Below are 26877 nucleotides of genomic sequence, written 5' to 3'. Positions count from 1 at the left end.
TAAATTAATTTATTATTCAATAAATTAATTTTGAATAAAACTTTCAACATTAAAAGATATAAGTTTTTGAAGATTAATTAATTTAAAATGAAACAAATAATTTTTTGAGTATTAATCAATTTATTTTTCTCTATTTTTTACGGTTAAATCTTAAATTAAAGAATAATATTTTTAATTTTAAAGTTTATTTAATAAAATTAATTTTAAAAATTCAAAAAAAAAAAAAACAAAATTATTCATTTTGTATTTAATAAGCTAAAAAAAGAAATCGATAATAAATTTGTTTTTTATAAACTCAAATAAAATAAAATTGATAATAGGTTTTTTTTAATACAAAATTTAAAGGGACAAGAAAATAAAGTTTTAAAGTTAAAATAATTATTATTTATATTATAAATAAAAAATAATATAAAATTAAACTAGTTTCTATTTATAGTTACAATTAATTAAAATAATACAGAGATAAAATTGGTGATAAAGACCAAAATATTTTTTTTTTATCGATATCTAACTCAATATAAAATAGTATTTAAAATCAATTAATTTTATAATACATATATTTATAATAATTTTATTATTAAAATATATTATTAATTAAAATATTATTAAAAACAAGAACTCCCTTTATTTCTTTCTTTTTGTTTTTTTGTTAAAGGGATTATTTCTTCCCTTATTTTTTTTTTTCTTAAGAAATCATCTCTTTAAGAGATAATTTTAGATTTTTTGTTTGAATTGTTTTTTAAAAGAATCTTTAAAAATCATCTCTTCAAGAAATGATTTTTGTCTAGAACTTTTTTACAAAAAAAAAAAAAAAAAATCATTTATTCAAGAGATGATTTTAGCCTATAAATTTTGTTTTTTAAATAATTTTTAAAAATTATCTCTTCAAGAGACTTTTTTTTTTTTGCCTATAAGAGGCTATTTTTACTTCTAATCTAATTTCTTTTTCCTAATTGGTAAAAACTACAACAATTTGGAAATATTTTTTCGTCTATGGTAGTTTATGAATTATTCTTTTAAACTACCCTACACTTATGAAAAACCCAACAGTCATTCTCTTCTCGGTCTTCTTTACTTCAACTTGTAATTCTTCTAAAGAACGGGTGAGATCGTCCATACATTGTTGTAATCTGGGATATTTGATTTATATCTAGTCCATTTCAAGGGTATAGAAAAAACAAATTTGGATGTAGGAGATGATGACCACTGGATAATTAGTCCAATGATGGATGTTACTGCTAGGCATCTATGTGGACGTGACGATCTTCTTGAAGTCATACAAGACAAACATTATGCCAAATATAACGGGGCAAGGGAAAATATCAGGAGACTTGGAAAGCACCTAAAATCTTTGGCATTTTCTATCTAGGAACAAATATGGATTCTCTCACAACAGTTGCAGTTATCTTCTCCTATGTATTATCCCTCTTAAGAATCTCCATGGCATTAGACACCATAATTGTAAACCAACCCATTACAGATGGCGAGACCATCACTTCAGCTGGTGGGAGCTTTGAACTGGGTTTCTTCAATCCTGGTAATTCCAAGAACCGATACTTGGGGATATGGTACAAGAAAGCGTCTAAAAAGCCTGTAGTATGGGTTGCCAATAGAGAAAGTCCATTAACTGATTCATCCGGAGTTTTAAAGGTCACTCAGCCGGGAATTCTTGTTCTGGTGAATGGTACTAATGGAATTCTTTGGAATTCTACTTCATCACGTTCTGCACAGGATCCGAACGCTCAGCTTTTGGATTCTGGAAATCTTATTATGAGAAATGGCAATGATAGTGATCCAGAAAACTCCCTATGGCAGAGTTTTGATTACCCATGCGATACTCTTCTACCAGGCATGAAGTTTGGATGGAACAGAGTAACAGGCCTGGATCGGCACCTGTCATCGTGGAGGAGTGCAGATGACCCTTCTAAAGGTAATTTTACTTATGGGATTGATCTAAGTGGATTTCCACAACTACTTCTGAAGAATGGTTTAGCTGTAGCGTTTCGCCCTGGACCATGGAATGGTATTCGATTCAGTGGAATTCCTCAATTAACAATTAACCCAGTTTATAGTTATGAATTTGTTTCTAATGAAAAGGAGATATATTTTATGTATCATCTTGTTAACAGCTCTGTTGTTATGAGGAATGTGTTAACTCCTGATGGTTATTCACGAAGGTTCACATGGACTGATCAAAAAAATGAATGGTCTCTTTACTCAACAGCACAGAGGGATGACTGTGACACTTATGCAATATGTGGAGTAAATGGAATCTGTAAGATTAATGAATCTCCAAAATGTGAGTGTATGAAGGGATTTAGGCCAAAGATCCAAAGCAATTGGGACATGGCAGACTGGTCAAATGGATGCATTCGAAGCACTCGGCTGGATTGTCAGAAGGGTGATGGATTTGAAAAGTACTCTGGTGTGAAGCTGCCAGACACGCAGAGCTCCTGGTTTAACGAAAGCATGAACCTTAAGGAATGTGCTTCCCTGTGCTTGAGCAACTGCTCTTGCACTGCTTATGCAAATTCAGATATCAGAGGGGCAGGTAGTGGATGCTTGCTCTGGTTTGGTGGCTTGATTGACATCAGAGACTTCACTCAAAATGGGCAAGAGTTTTATGTAAGGATGGCTGCATCAGAATTAGGTATGGACTTTTCTTTTTCTTACCTGAGAAACATAAATCTGATACAAATTTCATAGTATATTTATGCAACGGTTTTTAATCAATTGTTCATCTTGCATACGTGCCTCTAGTTTTATCCTTCAATTTTGCGACTTAAAGCTTTACCTCTGTCTCAATTATTGCTGATGTGAAAATTCTGAGACCAACTACCGAGCACATTATTTCTTGGAATAGTATACATATTTTTCTCAAAAGACTAGCGTGTAAAGCAGAGGTCTACTCAAAAGTTGGATTTTTCTTTTAGATTTCAATTATAGTATGCTAGATGCTATAACACACCAATACACCAACTTATTTGTGCCCTCAAATCCTATGGCAACTGTAGTTCCTTGAACTCCTACTTTGTTGGTTGTAAACTACAAATATATTTTAGATCAAGGATCACTACTCATAGGAATTTATAGTTTTTCTATTTTATTTCCTGGCTTTCCTTCATAATTTCTTTTCTTTTGTGTTAAGAAGCTTCTTCAAGCATAAATAGCAGCTCCAAGAAGAAGAGAAAGCAGGTCATTGTCATCTCTATATCAATTATAGGAATAGTTCTTTTAAGTCTAGTCCTGAGCTTGTATGTGTTGAAGAAGAGGAAGAAGCAGCTAAAGAGAAAAGGTAAGTAACAAATCATAGTGCTTGTATCACCATGTGTATTAGTCAAAAGTACTTCTACACGTTGTCTGATTATGTAATAATAATAATAATAATAATAAAAAGAGAATTGGATTGATTTGGCTTGATTTTAGAAATAATGAAATGATCTAGGCTTGGAAATGGGCTAAATTCTGAGTTGGTGAATTCTTTAGTCCTTCTTTCTATTCTCCATTTTGCAGGATACATGGATCACAATTCAGAAGGAGGTGAAAACAATGAAGGTCAAGAACATCTAGAGTTACCATTATTTGACTTGGATACATTATTGAATGCCACCAATAACTTTTCTAGTGACAGTAAGCTTGGAGAGGGTGGTTTTGGACCTGTCTATAAGGTAAGGTTATACTTTGCCTTTTGGGTAGAAGACAAATTACAAGTTAACAAAAAATTATAGATAAGTTGATGTCCCATATCCTCATAGTATCAAAATGAAGCAATATGTATCAAGGCCACTATATGCCTTAAAGTCTTGAAGCCAGTGTATGTGCCAACATTTTTGTGTCTCTAGTTTATTTAGGACTCCTCATATTGAATATTGACAAGTTTATTTTAATTTGCAAAGCTTTCAAAATAAAAAGAATGTGATGTTTTCAGGGAATATTACAAGAAAGACAAGAAATAGCAGTGAAGATGATGTCAAAAACTTCTAGACAAGGATTCAAAGAGTTCAAAAATGAAGTTGAATCCATTGCAAAACTTCAGCACCGAAATCTTGTAAAGCTTCTAGGATGCTGCATTCATGGCAGAGAAAGAATGTTGATCTATGAATACATGCCTAACAAAAGCTTGGACTTGCTTATTTTTGGTTTGACTCTTTAAAACCACTATATAGTTTCTTTGTCTATTTGAGTAGCTTCTCTTTTTCTCTGTTCTCCTATACATGCTAGGGAAATTCTTTATTTACCATGGATTTGACAAATCTCAAAGGAAAATCCCTAGGAACAAGATAAAGCATTGATGCATTTATTTAGAAAAATCTTTCGTATTTCTATTTTCTATAACATTTTACCTCTTATTTAAAAAGCTAGGGGTTTGGAACCCTACCATTAAGATCCATTATCTATTTGTGCCTCCTTGATCGTGTTCTTTAATCATTGAGATTGAGCTTCAATTATAGTTACTTTTGTTTTTATATGTCATTGCTCTAAACAAATCTCATGGAATTTTAAATCATTTGTTTCTTGAAAAATTTTCCATTTATTTTCAATAAGCCATGTAGTCAAAGGGGTTAACTTGAATGATAAAAAAATGGACAGATCAAAAGCGAAGCAAGGTGCTAGATTGGCCTAAGCGCTTCCTCATTATCATTGGGATTGCTCGAGGCCTTCTTTATCTTCATCAAGATTCCAGACTTAGGATAATCCATAGAGATGTCAAAGCAGAAAACATTTTATTAGATATTGAAATGAGCCCCAAAATTTCAGACTTTGGAATAGCAAGAAGTTTTGGAGGAAATGAAATTGAAGCAAGCACAACAAGAGTGGCTGGAACATTGTAAGTATATTTAGTGATATGTATAAAGTCCTTATCTCCATTGCTTATGAATTTAATCCTTTCTTAAATGGTTTCTTTCAGAGGTTATATGTCTCCAGAGTATGCAAGTGAAGGATTGTATTCCACAAAATCCGATGTTTTTAGCTTTGGTGTTTTGGTCCTAGAGATTATAAGTGGGAAGAGAAACAGAGGATTTAGCCACCCAGACCATGACCTTAATCTTCTTGGGCATGTAAGTATTGGGTAATATTTTCTTATTTCCTTATTTCACTAATAAAGGCGGTGCTAATCCTCTTTTCAATTCTCTAGGCATGGACACTCTACATAGAAGGTGGGTTTTCACAATTTATTGATGCATCAATAATGAACACCTATAATTTGTCTGAAGTGCTACGTTCAATCAATGTGGGCCTATTATGCGTGCAACGTTTCCCAGATGATCGACCAAGCATGCATTCTGTGGTTCTAATGTTGGGTAGTGAGGGTACATTACCTCGGCCCAAAGAGCCTTGTTTCTTTACTGATAGGAATATGATGGAAGCAAATTCTTCCTCTAGTATTCAACCCACCATCACACAATTGGAAGCTCGGTAGAAGATGCTTCATGTTGATGTTTTGTTGTCTTTAGACCTATGACCATATAAGCTTAAGTTTCTACTACTTTTGGTAACTTTTCGCAATCACATTGCTTAGCTTCTAACAAAAGACTCATCTAAGATGTTATCAGGTGATTAGTTTTTGCTGCTGCTTTTTGTATGGTATGATGATAGTTGTTGATAGTATATAAGTTCAATGATAGAAGTTGACTATATAATAAAAACTATTCTTTTCAAAAATACTAATTACTTGCACCTTGTAAAGAAACCTTGACCCTATTTTTGGTCCTTTGTTGATCTTTGATTTTTGCTAAAAAGGGGGTTTCTCTTTAAAATAAGTTAATAAGATTACTATTTTAACATGTCAGAGTCAAATAAAAAATTAAAAAGAAAAATATGACCTTTTAACATTTTATCATCAAGAACAAGAGGTCAAGTAGATTCTAGCTGCAAATTGGGATTGATTTTGTTATATATTTGAAGGGAACATATGCCACTTAATGCTAGAATATATATCCGGGGAAAATGATGGATTGATCATGGCCAACCTGTGGACTCGCATTTTTCATGTGCGCTCCCACTCGATCGGCGAGACTCGTTTTTTATTTGTGAAAAATTAATTTTTTGAAAAGTCGGAGTCGCCACTTATTTTATTTTATTTTTGAAAGGGAAAATAAAACAAGAAATAAAACCCTAAAAAATGACTCCACAATTTTTTTTAAAAACATGTCTTTGAAAAACCCGAGTTTACGTTCGGGGATCAGGTTACCTATTGGGAAGATACCTTTAAAAGGTAGCACCCCTCTAAGCCTTAAAAAGGTCTCTACTGACTAAGTTGAGGGAAATATGACAATTAATTGGTTAATTGTAGATACCTAGGTAGGCTAAGTGATTTCGAAAAAATTGCATACTAAACAAGATTAAATCACAATAAAGGAGAGTTAGGGTACGTACCCGGACCACTTCTCAAGCGCTATCACAAAACATCAGAGTTAGTATAGAAGTATAGCACACAACATGTATTTAATCATAGCGAATCAAGCATACATCTAAGCACCTAAGAATCACATCAAGCATAAATGAAATTCACAACAACATGCATATTCGTAAAAATTTCGAAAAGTAAGTGATAGAGAGCGCACCTGGATAGCAAGCATAATTTATAACGTGCTTCCTCAAGTTGTAAGGGGTTAGATAATAAATAATAAAATATAGAAATCCTAGCATGCTCGTTATCTAATTAGCATAGCAAAAGTGATTGAAGTATACAGAATCATCAATTATCACATACATTTTGTACATAATTCCTAAAAAATAGATAGACATAATTTCAACAAGTGACAAAAGTGGCAACAAAAATAATTTTTGAAAAGATTTTCTTATGTAAGGGTTTCACCAATTCCCCAATCGATATACACAAATTTAGCCTAGAATTATCCCATTTATTTGGGACCACAATCTTTGATTCGTGTTTTATTCAAAACTATAATTTTATTTGAAAGATGTGAACCGATCAAAACATGGTTGCACATTATTTAAAAAAAATGAGATTTTGATTCTAAGAACTCTAAATGAATTTTTGAAATGGATTGTTAAGGAAATCTTTTGATTCTAAGAAACTCTAAATGAATTTTTGAAATGGATTTTTAAGGAAATGAGATTTTGAGAATAGTGTTATATTTTAAAAATAAAAAGAAATTAATTTGAAAGCAATAAAGTGTATGAATCAAAATACCAAGCAAAACAAAAAAGAACAAAATCACAAAGTAGAATATTTTACAACCAAGAAAATTGAAGGTGAGAATGGAGGCTAATCTTCATGAGTTTCCAAAGGCCTCAGAAAGAAAATCAAATTAAATGAAGGATCACTAAAGCAACAGGCAAGGCATTCTAAATTAGACAAACTAACAAAGTATCAATTCATGAACTAACCACTAGGATTTTAAAAGCATATAAGTTAAGATAAGGGTGATCAGGAACTAACATTAATAATTTTAAAACAAAAACTAAAAAAAAATGGGATCAATTCAGCTAAGGAACTAAAATTATAGAAGTACCTAAACTAATTAAAATGAGTTTGACTAAATTAAAGTAAAAACACGAACTTTCATACATAGAATTAATTTTACTAATGAATCAAAGCAAACTAAAAATATGTACTTTCAAGCATAGAATTAATTTCATTGATGAACAAAAAATTATAAAAGTATCTAAACTAAATAGATGAATTAAATTAAATCAAAGTACACTAAAAACATGAACTTTTAAATAAAGAATCAATTTCATCAATAAATAAATAAAACTATAAAAACACATAAACTAATTAAAATGAGCCAAATTAAATCAAAGAATACTAAAAATATGAACTTCCAAACATGGGATCAATTTTATTAATAAACTAAAACTATAAAAACACCTAAAATAATGAATATAAATTATTAAATCAAAGCAAACTAAAAAAAAAAAAAAATTGAAACTTTCAAACATGGGATCAATTTTATTAAAGAACTAAACTATAAAAAAATATCTAAACTAACTATAATGAATCAAATTAAATTAAAGCAACCTAAAAACGCAAACTTTCAAATATAGAATCAATTTTATCAATGAACTAAAACTATAAATGTATTTGAACTAAATAGATGAATTAAACTAAATCAAAAGTAAACTAAAGACATGAACTTTTAAATATAGAATCAATTTTATTAATAAACTAAAACTATAAAAGTATCTAAACTAATTAAAATGAACTAAATTAAATCAAAGAATACTAAAAAAAGGAACTTCCAAACATGGGATCAATTTTATTAATAAACTAAAACTATAAAAAAAACACCTAAATAATGGATATAAATTATTAAATCAAAGCAAACTAAAAAAAAACTTAAACTTTCAAACATGGGATCAATTTTATTAATGAACTAAACTATAAAAAAATATAAACTAACTATAATGAATCAAATTAAATTAAAGCAACCTAAAAATGCAAACTTTCAAACATAGAATCAATTTTATCAATGAACTAAAACTATAAATGTATTTGAACTAAATAGATGAATTAAACTAAATCAAAAGTAAACTAAAGACATGAACTTTTAAATATAGAATCAATTTTATTAATGAACTAAAACTATAAAAGTATCTAAACTAATTAAAATGAACCACATTAAATCAAAGCAAACTAAAAACATGAACTTTCAAATATGGGATCAATTTTATCAATAAATAAATAAATGAATTACAAGTAATTAAAAGAGTAGCAAATACATGAATAAATAAATAAATAAAACTCAAATGTTTTCAATCTGATGCAATCAATCAAAATTAAATAGGGATCAAATCATTCTTTTTTCTAATATAATGAATCAAAACTAAAACACACAAACTCATTCAAGCTATACTAACAAATAAATTAATACTAAATTAAATTGGAAATTAAAAAAAAATGACATCTAATAAAAAAATGAAAACTCTTTCAAAAACTAACATGTGTTATGAAAAAATCCGCCTTTGATGCGTTAAAATGACTCCTCCTAGAAAATCCTCTATTCCTCTCTCTTTCAAAAAAGAATATCACATGTCCCCTTTGCTCGGAAAATTCTCTCTTGCGTGTTCTCTCAAAAAAAATCCTGATGCATGTTCTCCTTGCCAAAAAGTTCTTATGCGTGTTCTCCTTGCCAAAAAATTCCCCACTCACTTACCTCATGACGGCAACTTACTCCTTATATGGCTGTGAGAGATTCCCCATTTTTTTTCCTTATTTCTCCAATCTTCCCAAAAAAACAATCCTCCCAATTTCAAACTCTCCTTCCAAAACCTTCCAAGAAGAGTCCCACATTCCTTAAACTCCAATGGTAAGTTTCTTTGCAAAAGCATGAAATTTTTTGAAATTAAATAATTGAATGAATAAATAAATAAGTAAATAAATTAGAAAACGGTAAAACAATAATAAATAAATAAGTTAATTAAAAAGCTAAGAAAAATAATATAAAAAAAAAGATAACAAATAAAAATAAACAAGTGATTGATAATAATAAAAATAAAACTAAAAATAAAAATAAACAAATAAATAAAAACTGAGCTCCACAAGCCATGCAACCGTGCAAGTCATACAAGTCACGCTAAAAATGTCTTAATGGGCCAAGTGTGCCTAAATGGGCCTAAGGTGAGACTAGGTGGGCCTAACTAAATGGACCAAGGGTGCCTAAATGGGCCTAGGGTGTTTAAGTGGACTTAAGGTGCCTAAGTGGGCCTAGTATATCTAAATGGGCCTAGGGTGCCTAAGTGGGCCTAGGGTGCCTAAATGAGCCTAAGGTGGTGCCTAATGGGCCAAGTGTATCTAAGTGAAGCCTAGTCTAAATCAAGACTGCTAAGGATCATAATAAGGGGTCAGATAAATCTCTCAACCAAAGTCTTCAAGGTGGCTCAAAAAAGGTAAGTAGTATGAGTAGCAATGGGCCACCAAGAAACTATTGTGGAGCACTGAAAACGAATTTAAAGACATGTGCTAAAGGGACAAAATTGAGGGTCTACACAACCAACCTAAAGTTTCTTATCCTATGTACTTCAATAGGAAATCAGCTCTTCATAGATGTGAGACAATCATTGGAGCTGTTGGCAGCTTTAAGCTAGGGTTTTTTCAGCCCAGATAATTCCCAGATAACTCCACAAATTCAGGCTTAGGCATATGGTACAGGAAAGTGTCTATGGAGACGGGTATAATTCCCACTCGGTTAATTCATTAGATGAATGACAGGTTGTAAAGTCATCTGGTATAAAACTCCTAGACAGGCAAAGCTTATGGTTTAATCAAGTATGAACCTCAAGGGCGTTGTATGGCTTATGTTAATTCAGATATAAACGAGGAAGTGGATGCTTTGCCTGGTTTAGTGATTTGATTTGGTAGATATAGCTGAAAATGGGCAAGAGCTTTATTTAAGAATGGCTGCATCAGAATTAGGTATGAACTTATCTGTTCCTTACATAAGAAAAGTAAAGTTGACACAAAACTTCAAAAGGAAAACAGTTTCTTTTATCTAAAGCACCAATAACCTGAAGTTTAGCACCGGTCCACATAAAATTTCAACATGTTTTAGCTTTCAATTACAGTTTAATATATAGCATAATGCGTGCATGATCACAGGAGATAAGACGTTGAGAGTGCAAAACAGAGCAGAACATAGAGATATGATCACAGCATGAGAGAAACACAACTGACCTTGGTTTCTTCTTTCTCTCTTTTTCTTTATATGGAGAAGATTACAAATTGGTTGGAGACTCTTAACTAATTCTGTTTTTCATCTAATTTTAAAACTAACCTCAACTAACCATGACATTGTTAAAGCTTAGCCTTAACCAACTCTGAAACTAATTTGTTCTGGAGCATGCTGCCCAACACGCCACCTCAAGGGAAATGAGGACACCTTCACATTGAACTCAACCTTAAGGATTATGAACCAGATTCAGACAAGGGCTTTGTTAGTATGCCAGCTACCTGATCTTTTGTAGGTACATACCAAATGTCTAACTTTTTCTACAGCACTTTGTCTCATACAAAATGGACATCTACTTCGATTTGTTTGATGCGAGTGTGTGCAACTAGGTTTGCAGCAATGCAGGCTACCCCAAACCTAGGACTAATTAGTTGCACATTGTAGGGGAAACCTTGTCACTGTTTTTGGTCTTCTACTGATCTTTCATTTCTTCTAAGAAGGGTTTTGGTTTGTCTCTTGAATGATTTAATGAAATTACTATTTTAATATGTTAGAATCAAGTAAAGTAATAAAAGAAAAAAAAATATGACCTTTTAATTAACATTTTTGCATCAAGAACAAGAGGTTATTTATATAAACAATTCATAGAAATCACAGTGAAACCTAATTAAAACAATAACTGATGTGCTTAATTATTTTCCGGGGCTAACATGTGAGATTTACATAGATTCTAGCTGCAAATTGGGATTGATTTTGTTATTTATTTGAAGGGAATATATGCCACTTAGTGCTAGAATATACATCGAGGAAAAATGATCGATTGATCATGGTCAACCAACCATAATTGTCTTGTTCTATGTAAGTCAACAGTAAATCAACTCCTTATAGACAGTGAGGTAATCACTGGAGCTGTTGTCAGCTTTAAACTAGGGTTTTTCAGCCCGGGTAATTCCACAAATTCAGACTTCGGGATATGATACAGGAAAGTGTCTATGGAGACTCGTATAATTCCCACTCAGCTAATTCAACGGGAATTTTAGGGGTCATGGACCAGGGAACTCTATCCATTCCCAAGTGCAATCCATTCATGAAGAAGGTCCAAATGTTGAGCTTTTGGAATTTGAAAATCTTGTCATGAAAATTGGAGATGATAGTGATCCAGAGAACTTCCCTTTGCAGAGTTTTGATTATCCCTGCAATACTCTTCTACAAGGCATGAAATTTGGAAGAAACACAGTGACAGGTCTGGATTGGTTCCTATCCTCATGAAAGAGCATGGATGACCCAATTAAAGGTGATTTCATATATTGGCTTGATCTTAATGGCTTTCCACAACTAATTCTGAGGAATTGCTCAGGCATGGCATTTTGCTCTAACAGTGGAATGATGTTCAATTTATTGGGTTTCCTCAATTAACACCAAACCCAGTTTATAGTGATGCTTCTGTTTTTGATGAAAAGGAGATGTGTCTACATATGAGCTTGTTAATAGCTTATCACGAGACCATTTAAAATGTGAGTGTATGGAAGGACTACTCCACTAGATCATCAGATGAGTGACAGGTTGTAGAGTAATTAGGTTCCTTACATAAGAAAAGTAAATTTGACACGATACTTTAAAGTGGAAAACAGTTTCTTTTATATAAAACACCTATTATCTTAAATGTACCATTGATTCACATAAAGCTTCAACATTTTGTTGTTTTAACTTTCATTAACAGTCAAGGATAAAAATATCAGTAGTCACAGATATATCGGTATTTCGATTTTGTGGATATACCAAAAATATATCGATAGATATTTTGACATAAAATAATAAAATTTTTGAAAATATTTAAAAAATTCTAAAAAATTATATAGGAAGTAAAAATAGATATTTTAAAATTATTTATCTACATATATATAATTTGTCATATTTGGTAATAATATTCTCTACATCGATAAAAAAAATATAAATTTTATAAATATACATTTATTATTGAGTTGCATTATAATTATTTTACAATATTATTATGATAATATGTCTAATTTTAAAATATATTTAATATTAAAATTATGATCCATTTTAATTTAAATGTATTCAATGATATCAAATAAATAATAATATATGTATAATTTTTTTAATGTTTATATTTATTATATTTAAAAAATATATAGATTATATAAAAAAAACTATTAAGAAAATTATGTTTTTATATTTTTAGTAATAAATTAAATCAAATATAAAAATAAAATAATTATAATTTATTTATTTAATAATAAAAAATCAGTGAAATATAGTAAAATATTCAAAAATATTGGTTGAAATACAGAAAAAAAAAATCAATAAAATATTTGTAAAATATCCAGAAATATTGGTTGATGGATATATCTTCCCGAATTTTGTATCGATATCCACGGATATTAGATATATCCAGATATTTTAATCCTTGCTTAATATTGTAGAATGAATGCATGAACATGCCTCTTGAATCTGGGCTGTTAGGATGTTTTTGAGAGGAGATAATATGTTGAGACGGAAAAACAGAGCAGAATATAGGAGATAAAATCATGGCATCAGAGAAATACAACTGACCTCTGTTTCTTCTTTCTCTCTTTTCTTTTCCACGGAGAAGATTTCAAATTGGTTGGAGACTAACTGATTCTGTCTTTTATCTGATTCTAAAGCTAACCTCAACTAACTGTGGTACTGTTAATGCTAATCTCAATTAACTCTGAAACAAATTTTGTTCTGGAACGTTCTGTCAAACATGCCACCTCAAGCAAAATGGGGACTCCTTCACAGTGAGCTCAACCTTAAGGATGTTGAACTGGGATATAGACAAGACCATTGTTAGTATATCAGCTACCTGATCTTTTGTAGCTAGGTACATACCGAATGTCTAACTCTTTCTGCAGCACTTTGTCACGTACAAAATGGACATCTACTTCCATTTGTTTGGTGCGAGCATGTGCAACCAGTTTTGCAGTAATGCAAGCTACCCTAATGTTATCATACCAGATTACGGGACGTGAAGAACTAGGGACTTGTAGCTCTTTTAGTAAGGCTTGTAACCAGGTCACCTCTGCTGCTGTGTGAGCCAATGCTTTGTATCAAGACTCAGTGTTGGACCTTCTAACAACCTTTTGCTTACGTGAACTCCATGAGACAATGTTAGGACCAAGAAAAACATAGAAGCCATTAGCAGACCTTGGATCATCAACACATCTGACCCAATCAGCATCTGAGAAGCTAGTGAGACTGAATCCAGAAGCTGATTGAATGTGCAGGCCATGATCAATGCTCCCATGCAAGCATCTCAGAACTCATTTACAAGCTTTCCTATACATATCAGTGGGACAATGTAAAAATCGACTTAATTTATTTACAATGTAGGATACTTCTAGTCGAGTAATTGTGATATATCATAATGCCCCTACAGTGTTGTGATACAACTTCTCATTGTTCAACTTAGGTCCAGTAGAACTGGATAGCTGTAGGGCCATGATTGCTAGTGTAGGGCAACTTTTAGCTTGTTCCATGTTCCGTGTCTTGTGGAACCCCAAAACACTTCAATTCCAAGAAAGAACGGAAAGCTCCCAAGTCGATACGCCCATATAAATTTGAGTCCAAAGCTGGTAACAAGTCGCGCGAGGATAGTTCCAAAGTTGGAAAAAAAAAAATTAGAGAATCCAAATAACAATTGCCAGCAGGCGTGTCTTTTGGGCCAGTTAGTCAGTTCAAAAGTCTTCCTAGCACATCCAGACAAGTCATGAAAGCTACTCCTCAATTTTCCCTGTATGCATTTTTATTTTCAATCCTACTAGTGGCTGTGACATGTCCTATCAACTTTGGCTAGGAAAGGTACCGTAGTTTAGAAAAATAATTCATAGACTATCCTACACAAAACAAATATTTCCAAATTTATTATAGTTTTTGTGGATTAGGAAAGAGATATTGAATTTGAAGTAAAAATTGTCTCTTGGAGGTTTTATTTTCTTTTTAAAAAATATATACAAAAATCATCTTTTGAAGAGACAATTTTTATTTTTAAAATTCTAGGTAAAAATCGTCTTTTCATACTTCTACAAATTCTATTAAAAAATATTGAAACAAAAATTGCCTCTTTAAAACATGATTTCTTTTTATTTATTTATGCAAAAAAATTATTAGCTAAAGGAAAAAAAAAATCAAATGACAATTGTTTAAGAAAAAAAAATTAAGGGAAGAAATTATATCTTCAAGAAACGATTTCAATTTTTATTTTTATTTTATGTCTTATTATTTTTAATAATATTTTAACTACTAATATATTTTAATAATAAAATTATTATAAATATATGTATTGTAAAATTAATTGATTTTGTGTTTATTATTATTGATATATTATTTATAAAAATATAAATTATATTGATTATATTATAATGATTAAAAAAAATATTTTGATCCTCACCTCAACTTTTAGGTGATGTAGTATTGTATTATTAATTAAAAATTAGAAAACATGTCGTAATTATACGATAATATAATTATTATAAATACATGTATTATAAAATTAATTAATTCTATATGTTAAATTTAATATATATATATATATATATATATATATATATATATAAATAATTATAATTATTGGGATATACTATTTATCAATAATAATATTTATAAAAGTATAAATTATGTTTAATATTTAATATTAAAAAACACTCTTTTATATTAAGTTAGATATTGATTTTAAAAGTATTTTGGTCTTTGTCTTCGATTTTATCTTTAAATGAATTTAATTAATTATAACTATAAATAGAAACTAATTTAATTTTATATTATTTTTTATTTATAAGATAAATAATAATATTTTAATTTTTAAATATTATCTATTACTTTTTGTTTGTTTCACTTTCAAAATAAGAAAAAAAAATATTATCAATTTTATGTGAAAATTGAGTTTATAAAAAAAAAATATTTATTACAAGTTTCTTTTTTTTCTTTTTTTTTTAATTTAGTAAATATTTATTTTTACAAAATGAATAATTTTATCTCGTTTTAATTCTGAAATTTATTTTATTAGATACGCTTTAAAATTAGAAATATTATTCTTTAATTTAAAATTTAATCATAAAAGGAATAAAATATAGAAAGATAAATTAATTTATGATTCAAGAAATTAATTTTGAATAAAAATTTCAACATTAAAAGATATAAATTTTTGAATATTAATCCATTTAAAATGAAACAAATAATTTTCTGAGTATTAATCAATTTAAAATTAATTTATTTTTATCAATTTTTTTACAGTTAAATTTTAAATTAAAGAATAATATTTTTAATTTTAAAGTTTATCTAATAAAATTAATTTTAAAATTAAAACAAAACAAAATTATTCATTTTTTGTTTAATAAACTTAAAAAAAGAAATCGGTAATAAATTTATTTTTTATAAACTCAAATAGCATAAAATTGATAATAGATTTTTTAATATGAAATTTAAAGGAACAAGAAAATAAAGTTTAAAAATTAAAATAATTATTATTTATATTGTAAATAAAAAATAATATAAAATTAAACTAGTTTCTATTTATAATTACAATTAATTAAATTAATTTAGAGATAAAATTGGTAATAAAGACCTAAATATTTTTTTATCAATATCTAACTTAATATAAAATAGTATTTAAAATCAATTAATTTTACAATATATATATTTATAATAATTTTATTATTAAAAGATATTATTAATTAAAATATATTAAAAATAAGAACTCTCCTTTATTTCTTTCTTTTTCTTTTCTTTTATTTTCTTTTCTTGCTTTTTTTTTAAAGAATTTTTAAAAATAATTTCTTTAAGAGACATTTTTGCCTATATGAGGTTATTTTTACTTCAAATTTAATGTCTTTTTCCTACTTGATAAAAATTATGATAAATTTGGAAATATTTTTTCTATTATGATAGTTCAGGAATAATTTTTTTAAACTACCTTACACTTACAAAAATACAAGATTGATTCTCTTCTTGGACTTCTTTACTTCAACTTGTAATTCTTCTAAAGAAAAGGTGAGATTGGCCACACATTGTTCTAATATGGGATAAACTAATACCTAGCCCATTTTAAGTGGTATAGAAATATCAAATTTGGATTAAGGAGAAGATGACCACTGGCCATCTATGGGAGGTGATGCTTTTCTCTAAGTCATACAAGTCAAACACAATGCCAAATCTTAGGGGGCAAGGGAAAATACGAGGAGACTTAGAAAGCACCTAAAATCTCAGGCATTTTCTATCTAGGAACGACTATGGATTCTCTTACAACAGTTGCAGTTATCTTCTCTTATGTATTATCCCTCTTAAGAATCTCCGTGGCAGTAGACACCATAATTGTAAATCAAAACATTACAGATGGTGAGACCATCACTTCAGCTGGTGGGAGCTTTGAACTGGGTTTCTTCAGTCCAGGTAATTCCAAGAACCGATACTTGGGGATATGGTACAAGAAAGTGGCTACTGGGACAGTGGTATGGGTTGCCAATAGAGAAAGTCCACTAACTGATTCATCGGGAGTTTTAAAGGTCACTGAGCAGGGAATTCTTGTTCTGGTCAACGATACTAATGGAATTCTTTGGAATTCTAGTTCATCACGTTCTGCACAGGATCCAAACGCTCAGCTTTTGGAATCTGGAAATCTTGTTATGAGAAATGGCAATGATAGTGACCCGGAAAACTTCCTATGGCAGAGTTTTGATTATCCATGCGATACTCTTCTACCAGGCATGAAGTTTGGATGGAACAGAGTAACAGGCCTGGATCGGTACCTGTCATCTTGGAAGAGTACGGATGACCCTTCTAAAGGTAATTTTACTTATGGGATTGATCTAAGTGGATTTCCACAACCATTTTTGAGGAATGGTTTAGCTGTAAAGTTTCGTGCTGGACCATGGAATGGTGTTCGATTTGGTGGAATACCACAATTAACAAACAACTCACTTTTTACGTCTGATTATGTTTCTAATGAAAAGGAGATATATTCTATTTATTATCTTGTTAACAGCTCTGTTTTTGTGAGGCGTGTGTTAACTCCTGATGGTTATTCACGAAGGTTCACATGGACTGATAAAAAAAATGAATGGACTCTTTACGCAACTGCACAGAGCGATGACTGTGACAATTATGCAATATGTGGAGTATATGGAATCTGTAAGATTGATGAATCTCCAAAATGTGAGTGCATGAAGGGATTTAGGCCAAAGTTCCAAAGCAATTGGGACATGGCAGACTGGTCAAATGGATGCATTCGAAGCACTCCGCTGGATTGTCAGAAGGGTGATGGATTTGTAAAGTACTCTGGTGTGAAACTGCCAGACACGCGGAACTCCTGGTTTAATGAAAGCATGAACCTTAAGGAATGTGCTTCCCTGTGCTTGAGGAACTGCTCTTGCACTGCTTATGCAAATTCGGACATCAGAGGAGGAGGAAGTGGATGCTTGCTCTGGTTTGGTGACTTGATTGATATCAGAGACTTCACTCACAATGGGCAAGAGTTTTATGTAAGGATGGCTGCATCAGAATTAGGTATGAACTTCTCTTTTTTCTTGCCTGAGAAACATCAATCTGATACAAATTTCATGGTATATTTATTCAAAGGTTTTTAATCAGTTGTTCACCTTGCATACGTGCCTCTAGTTTTATCCCTTGATTTTGCGACTTAAGGCTTTACCTCTATCTCAATTATTGCTGATGTGAAAAATCTGAGACCAACTACCAAGCACATTATTTCATGGAATAGTATACTTATTTTCTGTAGACTAGAGTGTAAAGCAGAGGTCTACTCAAAAGTTGGAATATTTTTCTTTTAGATTTCAATTATAGTAAGCTAGATGCTATAACACACCAATACACCAATTGATTTGTGCCCTCAAACCCTATGGCAACTGCAGTTCCTGAACTCCTGCTTTCATGGTTGTAAACCACAAATATATTTTGGATCAACGGTTACTACTCATAGGAATTTATGGTTTTTCTATTTTATTTCCTTGCTTTCCTGCTTAATTTCTTTCCTTCTGTGTGTCAAGAAGCTTCTTCAAGCATAAAAAGCAGCTCCAAGAAGAAGAAAAAGCATGTCATTATCATCTCTATATCAACTACAGGAATAGTTCTTTTAAGTCTAGTCCTGACCTTGTATGTGCTCAAGAAAAGGAAGAAGCAACTAAAGAGAAAAGGTAAGTAACAAATCATAGTGCTTGTATCACCATATGTATAAGTAAAAAGTATTTCTACATATTGTCTGATTATGTAATAATAATAATAAAAAAAAAGAAGCAATGGATTGACTCGGCTTGATTTTAGAAATAATGAAATGATCTAGACTTGGAAATGGGCTAAATTTTAGGTTTGTCAATTCTTTAATCGTTTATTCTATTCACCATTCTGCAGGATACATGGATCATAATTCAAGAGATGAAAATAATGAAGGCCAAGCGCATTTAGAGTTACCATTATTTGACTTGGATACATTATTGAATGCCACCAATAACTTTTCTAGTTACAATAAGCTTGGAGAGGGTGGTTTTGGACCTGTCTATAAGGTAAGGTTGTTATACTTTGGCTTTTGCGTAGAAGACAAGTTACAAGTTAATAAAACATTATAAATACGCAACTAAGCATCTTGCAAAGTAGTTGATGTCCCCAATCCTCATAGTATATATCTAAATGAAACAACATGTATCAAGGCCACTATATGCCTTAAAGTCTTGAAGGCAGTGTATGTGCCAACATTTTTGTGTCTCTAGTTTCTTTAGGACTCCTCATATTGAATATCGACAAGTTTCATTTAATTTGCAAAGCTTTCATAATGAAAAGAATGTGATGTTTTCAGGGAATATTGCAAGAGGGACAAGAAATTGCAGTGAAGATGATGTCAAACACTTCTAGACAAGGATTAAAAGAGTTCAAAAATGAAGTTGAATCCATTGCAAAACTTCAACACCGAAATCTTGTAAAGCTTCTTGGATGCTGCATTCATGGCAGAGAAAGAATGTTGATCTACGAATACATGCCCAACAAAAGCTTGGACTTTTTCATTTTTGGTTTGGCTCTCTAAAACCACCATATAGTTTGTTTGTCTAGTCGAGTGACTTCTCTTTTCTTTCTCTTCTCCTATGCATGCTTGGAAAATTATTTATTTACCATGAATTTAACCAATCCTAAAGAAAAATTATCGAGGACAAGATAAAGCATATATGCATTTATCTAGAAAATATTTCTTACTTCTATTTACTCTAACATTTTGGCTCTTATATAAAAAGTTAGGGGTTTGGAACCCTACCATTAAGATACATTTTCCATCCTTGACAATGTTTTTTAATTATTGAGAATGAGTTTCAATTATACTTTTGTTTTTATATGCCATTGCTTTGAACAACTCTCATGGAATTTGAAATCATTTGTTTCTTGAAATATTTTTCATTTATTTTCAATAATCCAAGTAGTAGAATGGGTTAACTTGAATGATAAAAAAATGGACAGATCAAATGCAAAGCGTGGCACTAGATTGGTCTAAGCGCTTCCTCATTATCAATGGGATTGCTCGAGGTCTTCTTTATCTTCATCAAGATTCTAGACTCAGAATAATCCATAGAGACCTTAAAGCAGAAAACATTTTACTAGATAATGAAATGAGCCCCAAAATTTCAGACTTTGGAATAGCAAGATGTTTTGGAGGAAATGAAACTGAAGCAAACACAACAAGAGTGGCTGGAACATTGTAAGTATATTTAGTGATATGTATAAATTCTTTATCTCCATTTCTTGTGAATTTAACCCCTTCTTCAATGGTTTCCTACAGAGGTTATATGTCTCCAGAGTATGCAAGTGAAGGATTGTATTCCACAAAATCCGATGTTTTTAGCTTTGGTGTTTTAGTTCTAGAGATTGTAAGTGGGAAGAGAAATAGAGGATTTAACCACCCAGATCACGACCTTAATCTTCTTGGGCATGTAAGTGTTAGGTAATATTTCCTTATTTCAATATATAAAAGTAGTGCTGACCCTCCTTTAAATTGTCTAGGCGTGGACACTCTTTATGGAAGATAGGTCTTCAGAATTTATTGATGCATCAATGGGCAACTCTTGCATCCTATCTGAAGTGCTACGTTCAATCAATTTGGGTCTGCTATGTGTGCAACGTTTCCCAGATGATCGACCAAGCATGCATTCTGTGGCTCTGATGTTGGGTAGTGAGGGTGCACTACCTCAACCCAAAGAGCCTTGTTTCTTCATTGATAGGAATATGATGGAAGCAAATTCTCCCTCTGGTATTCAATCCACCATCACACTGTTGGAAGCTCGATAGAAGATGCTTCATGTTGATGTTTTGTTGTCTTTAGACCTATGACTTCAACTACTTTTGGCAACTTTTTTCAACCACACTGCTTAACATCCAACAAAAGACTCATCTAAGATGTTATCAGGTGATTAATCTTTGCTGTTGCTTTTTGTATGGATGATGATAGTTATTCATAGTATATAAGTTCAATAATAGAAGTTGATTGTATAATGAAAGCTATTCGTTTCAAAAATACTAATTAGTTGCACGTTGTAGTGGAAACCTCGACTCTGTTTTTGGTCTTTTGTTGATCTTTTATTTCTTCTAAAAAGGGTTTTGGTTTCTCTCTTGATTTCTATTTTAATATGTCAGAATAAGGTAAAGCAAAAAAAGAAAAAAGAAAAATATGACCTTTTAACATTTCAGCATCAAGAACAAGAGGTTATTTATATAAACAATTCACATAAATCACAGTGAAACCAAAAACAATAACTAATGTGCTTAATTATTTTGTGGGGCTGACATTTGAGATTTACATAGCTCTAGCTTCAAATTGGGATGGATTTTGTTATTTATTTGAAGGGAATATATGCCACTTAGTGTTAGAATATACATGCAGGCACTACTACAAAAATAGTTTATGGTGTAACTATTTACGGTGTCACTTTTAAAATAATGACACCATAGGGTTTATAATTAATAAAGGTGACACATCATATAAAAAATCTTCAATTGAGGGAGTTAGATGATATTAATTTTATATTTATAGTGTCATTTTTTGGGAAGTGACATCATATAAAATAAATTTTTTTAGGTATTATAACTTAATGAGCCCACTTTTAGAATTAATAATGATGGATACTATATAAAAATCCCATTGTTTCCATATCTCATCCACAATCCAAAAAATCTCAATATATAAATCCTATATATAAAATCATGATCTTCTTCAACCTTTTCTCTCACCCATCCATAGTCAACACGCTCACAACGGACATTCTTCACTTTGTGGACTCCCAGGTAACCCAAAATCTCTTGGATCTATCATTTTTTTTTTCTTTTATTAATGTCATTATATTAATTGTTTGAACATCTTTGTATTATGGTTTTTGTGAATTGTGTTTTCTTGAGTTGTAGGGAAGAAAAATTTAGGTTTAATCTTCTAGCATAGAAGAAAAAACTGTAGATTAATTGATTTTTTAATCTAAACCAAACACATGATCAAGTCCTTAAAAAAAGTGAAAAACGGGAAAAAATGAATGATTTTTAATATGTATTTGTGTGAGAATGACAGGTACAAAAATTTTTTGAGATTTATTATCACATAATCTTCATCCTTTCTAAAAAACAAGAGAGGAAAAAAAATAATGATTTTTCTGTTTGTATCTAAGTGGGAATGAGATATAGAATTTCGTTGAGAGTATCCAACCCCAAAAGGACCAATCCGAGAAGCCATGTGTGGTATTGACGGGAGATGATAAGATGGAAATCATAACCATAGCCATGTTCTCTCTGTCTTTCTATCCTCTTCAATTAATTCATGGGCATAGATATTTTATTTAGTTTTTATATTTAATTTATTTATAGTTTATTTAGTTTCTAAAATCCAATTAGCTAGATATTTTATTTGATTTTGTTTTTATATTTAAGTAGTTGAGTTTTGGAAAGTTTTTATATTTTGTTAATAGAAATAGAAATTTTTATATTTTTTATTATTAGGAATTTCTATTTTGTTAAATTGTAAGTATCTATCTCAATAAGAGATTATTAATATTCAAATGAAAGTGATGAAAGAGAGTAAATATTTTAATGCTCAATTATATTTTAATGTTATTTTTTTTTTACATAAGGGTTTATTTATGTTTTCAATTTTGAAGTTCCATTTCCAAGTCTAGCAACAAAAGTAGTGTCCAACCTTAAAATGGGTATGTGTGGTATTGACGGGAGATGATAAGATGGAAATCATAACCATAACCATGTTCTCTCTGTGTCTTTCTATCCTATTCAATTAATTCATGGGCATAGATATTTTATTTAGTTTTTATATTTAGTTTATTTATAGTTTATTTAGTTTCTAAAATCCAATTAGCTAGATATTTTATTTGATTTTGTTTTTATATTTAAGTAGTTGAGTTTTGGAAAGTTTTTATATTTTGTTAATAGAAATAGATATGAGGACTTAAAGGGTTTATATTTAGGTAGTGCTTGAGCCAAGGAAAATGATAGTCCACTATCTTGACCCTATGCATCACAAACCATGTGAGGACTTAAATGACATCGTAAACATGTAAGTTCTTCTTATTATTTTTCATAGTATTATTTTTAAATAAAAAAACACATTCACCTCAAACACATTTTTTATTATTATTTATATATATTAAAACATATAACATTTACCTATTTTAAAAATGTACCCATTGAACTTATTTACATAGGGCTCTTCGAATATTTGCAAAGAAAACATCTAAGAGGGAGCCATCTTAGCAACTAGTGCAGGTGACATCCAAAAATTTTTCTTTACACATTAGCTTATGCATTTGCACCATTTATATATGTGAGTACTAATGTTATTTTATAATTGATCGATTAGTGTCCAAGACAAGAAGGAGGGTTCGAATGTGGCTACTTTGTTATGAGATTCATTAAAGAGATAATTTTTTATCCTACAATTATTGCTTCAAAGGTATTACTTATTTAATGAATTGTACATAGTTTTAGGCCTCCAAATGTTATGCATTTTAATGTTATTTTCTTATTTGATTTCAGTTTGGTGATAAAAAAAAAACATATTCTCAAGTAGAATTCGATGAAATTAGAGGAGAATGGACTACTTTTGTGCTACAACTAATCATGAATCATGTTGATGCATCATGATCACCATGCATGGTGAGTCCCTTAGCTACTACATGAATTTTTCCATAGGTATTGTATAGTAATGCTTATTCTTTGAATAATGTTTCTATTTGAAAAAAAAAATAGTTCTTAGATTTGTTCATTTATGATAACATTGATCCATGTTTATTTTCTTCAATAAAAATCTCTAAAACTCATTAAATTTTGAAATGCAGGTATACACTCTTGGGAGGGTGAAATGGAGAATATATAAAAAAAAAGAAGGCAACAAGATTTTGGGTTTTTAAATGCAACTCTTATGTCATACGTTATAGGACATAAGCGTTACTTTAATTGCAACTGAGAAATTTAGATTTTTAGATGAGACTTTTATGTCATTTTATGGTTAGCCGGTTTTATGCTTATGAAATGGAGGTATACATGAATCTTGGGATCTTTAACATTTCTGAATCATGTTTTGGTATGTATTCACTCTTCTTTTTTAGTTTTGATGGGTTTGATATGTTGGACGTACTATCCTTTTGTAAACATTTGATATACAAATATTATTAGATGATTAATGTATTATGAGTTATTCCATAAACATTACAGAAAAATGAGTTAAATATAATATGATTGTTATTTATGGATAAAATATAAACAGGTTAATCTTATTAATTCATAAGCATTACAAAAATCAATAATTAAAACCAATCATATCTTCCACAATAATTTACAATGATGTGATACCATAACTCAAAGATGATGTATTTAATGTGACACCCTATCATCACTAGAAATATATGGTGTCACTTCCGAATGGGTCACCATTTATCTACTTTGGTGTCACTTCCAAATACGTCACCAATTGGTACCCTCTATGGTGTCAGTGGAGAAGGTGACGTTATGTTGTAGTGACACCCTATGTTTATGGTGACTCATTATAAATGTCACCATATACCTTTTTCCTTGTAATGAGGGAAAATGATTGATTGATCATGGCCAACCAACCAAAATTGTCTTGCTCTATGTAAGTCAACAGTACATCAGTTCTTTATAGATGACGAGGGATAAGATACAGATTGGTATAATCGTGAGATTGGAGCTGGTGGCAACGTTAAACTGGGGTTTTTTAGCCCAAATAATTCTACAAATTCAGACTTAGGGATATGATACAGGAAAGTGTCTATGGAGACTGGTATAATTCCCACCCGGCTAATTCAACGGGAATTTTAAGGGTCATAGACCAGGGAACTCTATCCATTCCCAAGTGCAATCCATTCATGTAGAAGGTTCAAATGTTGAGCTTTTGGAATTTGAAAATCTTGTCATGAAAATTGGAGATGATAGTGATCCAAAGAACTTCCCTTGGCAGAGTTTTGATTATCCCTACAATACTCTTCTACAAGGCATGAAATTTGGAAGAAACACGGTGGCAGGTCTGGATTGGTTCCTATCCTCATGAAAGAGCATGGATGACCCAATTAAAGGTGATTTCATATATTAGCTTGATCTTAATGGCTTTCCACAACTAATTCTGAGGAATCGCTCAGGTATGGCATTTTGCTCTAACAGTGGAATGATGTTCAATTTATTGGGTTTCCTCAATTAACACCAAACCCAGTTTATAGTGATGCTTCTATTTTTGATGAAAAGGAGATGTGTCTACATATGAGCTTGTTAATAGCTCAGTTATCGCGAGACCTTTTAAAATGTGAGTGTATGGAAGGACTACTCCACTAGATCATCAGATGAGTGACAGGTTGAAGAGTAATTAGGTTCCATACGTAAGAAAAGTAAATTTGACACAATACTTTAAAGAGGAAAACAATTTTTTTTATATTATATAAAGCACATATTATCTGTGAAGTATACCAATGGTCCACATAAACCTTCAACATTTTGTTGTTTTAGCTTTCACTCACAATCAAGGATAAAAATATCGGTAATCATACATATATCGATATTTTGATTTTATAGATATATCAGAAATATATCAGTACGTGGATATTTTGACACAAAATATGGTGACATGAAAATTAATAAAAATTCTAAAAATAGTTAAAAAGTTCTAAATTTTTTTAGAAAAAGTAAAAATAGATATTTTAAAATTATTTTTTAAAATATATATATAATTTGTCATATTGGGTAATAATAACCTTTGCATCGATAAAAAAATATAAATTTTATAAATGTAAATTTATTATTAAGTTGCATTATAGATTATTTTACAATATTATTATGATAATATGTCTAATTTTAAAATATATTTAATATTAAAATTATGATCCATTTTAATTTAAATGTATTCAATGATATCAAATAAATAATAATATATGTATAATTTTTTTAATGTTTATATTTATTATATTTAATAAATATATAGATTATATAAAAAAACTATTAAGAAAAATATGTTTTTATATTTTTGGTAATAAATTAAATCAAATATAAAAATAAAATAATTATAATTTATTTATTTAATAAAAAAATAGGTGAAATATCAGTCGGTTGAAATACGAAAAAATAAAAATAAAAAAATCGATAAAATATCAGCCAAATATCCAGAAATATTGGTTGATGGATATACCTTCCCGAATTTTGTATCGGTATCCATGGATATTAGATATATCCAGATATTTTAATCCTTGCGGAATATTGTAGAATGAATGCATGAACATGCCTCTTAAATCTAGGCATGTTTTTGAGAGGATATTATATGTTGAGACGGAAAAACAGAGCAGGAACATAGGAGATAAAATCATGGCATCAGAGAAATACAACTGACTTCTGTTTCTTCTTTCTCTCTTTTCTTTTCCACGGAGAAGATTTCAAATTGGTTGGAGACTAACTGATTCTGTCTTTTATCTAATTCTAAAGCTAACCTCAACTAACTGTGGTACTGTTAATGCTAATCTCAATTAACTCTAAAACAAATTTTGTTCTGGAACGTTCTGTCAAACATGCCACCTCAAGCAAAATGGGGACTCCTTCACAGTGAGCTCAACCTTAAGGATGTTGAACTGGGATATAGACAAGACCATTGTTAGTATATCAGCTACCTTATCTTTTGTAGCTAGGTACATACCGAATGTCTAACTCTTTCTATAGCACT

The 26877-nt window shown here is 30.4% G+C and overlaps 2 protein-coding genes and 1 long non-coding RNA gene across 9 annotated transcripts in view; all 3 read left to right on the top strand.

Moving 5' to 3' along the window:
- Positions 1-1306: 1306 nt before the first annotated feature.
- On the top strand, positions 1307-5573 carry LOC100262263 (G-type lectin S-receptor-like serine/threonine-protein kinase At4g27290). 3 transcript variants are annotated; one of them, XM_010646003.3, is made up of 7 exons: positions 1307-2650; positions 3152-3295; positions 3514-3668; positions 3929-4139; positions 4591-4828; positions 4910-5060; positions 5138-5573. In XM_010646003.3, the coding sequence occupies exons 1-7, from the start codon at positions 1378-1380 to the stop codon at positions 5420-5422; spliced, it is 2457 nt and encodes an 818-aa protein (XP_010644305.1). In that variant the 5' UTR covers positions 1307-1377; the 3' UTR covers positions 5423-5573. The 3 variants fall into 3 exon arrangements, with proteins under 3 accessions (XP_010644305.1, XP_010644304.1, XP_002283476.3); XM_010646002.3 differs by having other exon boundaries at positions 1313-2650; positions 3149-3295; XM_002283440.5 differs by lacking the exon at positions 3152-3295 and having other exon boundaries at positions 1320-2650.
- An 11209-nt stretch (positions 5574-16782) lies between these two features.
- The window catches only part of LOC100260545 (G-type lectin S-receptor-like serine/threonine-protein kinase At4g27290), a 68629-nt gene continuing 58534 nt past the window's right edge, over positions 16783-26877 (top strand). Inside the window, exons 1-7 of one of the 4 annotated variants that reach the window (XM_010646004.3) lie at positions 16784-18179; positions 18680-18826; positions 19041-19192; positions 19483-19693; positions 20133-20370; positions 20452-20602; positions 20673-21221. In XM_010646004.3, coding sequence (XP_010644306.1) covers positions 16907-18179; positions 18680-18826; positions 19041-19192; positions 19483-19693; positions 20133-20370; positions 20452-20602; positions 20673-20957 — 2457 coding nt within the window. In that variant the 5' untranslated portion in view covers positions 16784-16906 and the 3' untranslated portion in view covers positions 20958-21221. Of the gene's footprint in view, positions 18180-18679; positions 18827-19040; positions 19193-19482; positions 19694-20132; positions 20371-20451; positions 20603-20672; positions 21224-26877 lie in introns of those variants that run through there. The other 3 variants (XM_010646005.3, XM_059735338.1, XM_010646006.3) reach the window with 3 other exon arrangements.
- LOC132253411 (uncharacterized) lies at positions 22594-24334 on the top strand. Of its 2 annotated transcripts, XR_009465254.1 has the most exons (4): positions 22594-23217; positions 23366-23613; positions 23697-23816; positions 23999-24334. It is a non-coding gene; the product is annotated as an uncharacterized LOC132253411 (long non-coding RNA). The 2 variants fall into 2 exon arrangements; XR_009465253.1 differs by lacking the exon at positions 22594-23217 and having other exon boundaries at positions 23224-23613.

This window comes from Vitis vinifera, chromosome 19 (assembly GCF_030704535.1).
Source record: "Vitis vinifera cultivar Pinot Noir 40024 chromosome 19, ASM3070453v1".
Classification (NCBI taxonomy): Eukaryota; Viridiplantae; Streptophyta; class Magnoliopsida; order Vitales; family Vitaceae; genus Vitis; species Vitis vinifera.
This window is presented reverse-complemented; position numbering and strand designations above follow the sequence as displayed.

Excerpts from the sequence above, each read along its gene's own strand:
- LOC100262263 (XM_010646002.3), top strand. The coding sequence starts at position 1,378 with ATGGATTCTCTCACAACAGTTGCAGTTATCTTCTCCTATGTATTATCC. Across the intron at positions 3,669-3,928 it reads GTTTTGGACCTGTCTATAAG|GGAATATTACAAGAAAGACA; the intron begins GTAAGGTTATAC and ends TGATGTTTTCAG. Across the intron at positions 4,140-4,590 it reads CTTGGACTTGCTTATTTTTG|ATCAAAAGCGAAGCAAGGTG; the intron begins GTTTGACTCTTT and ends AAAAATGGACAG.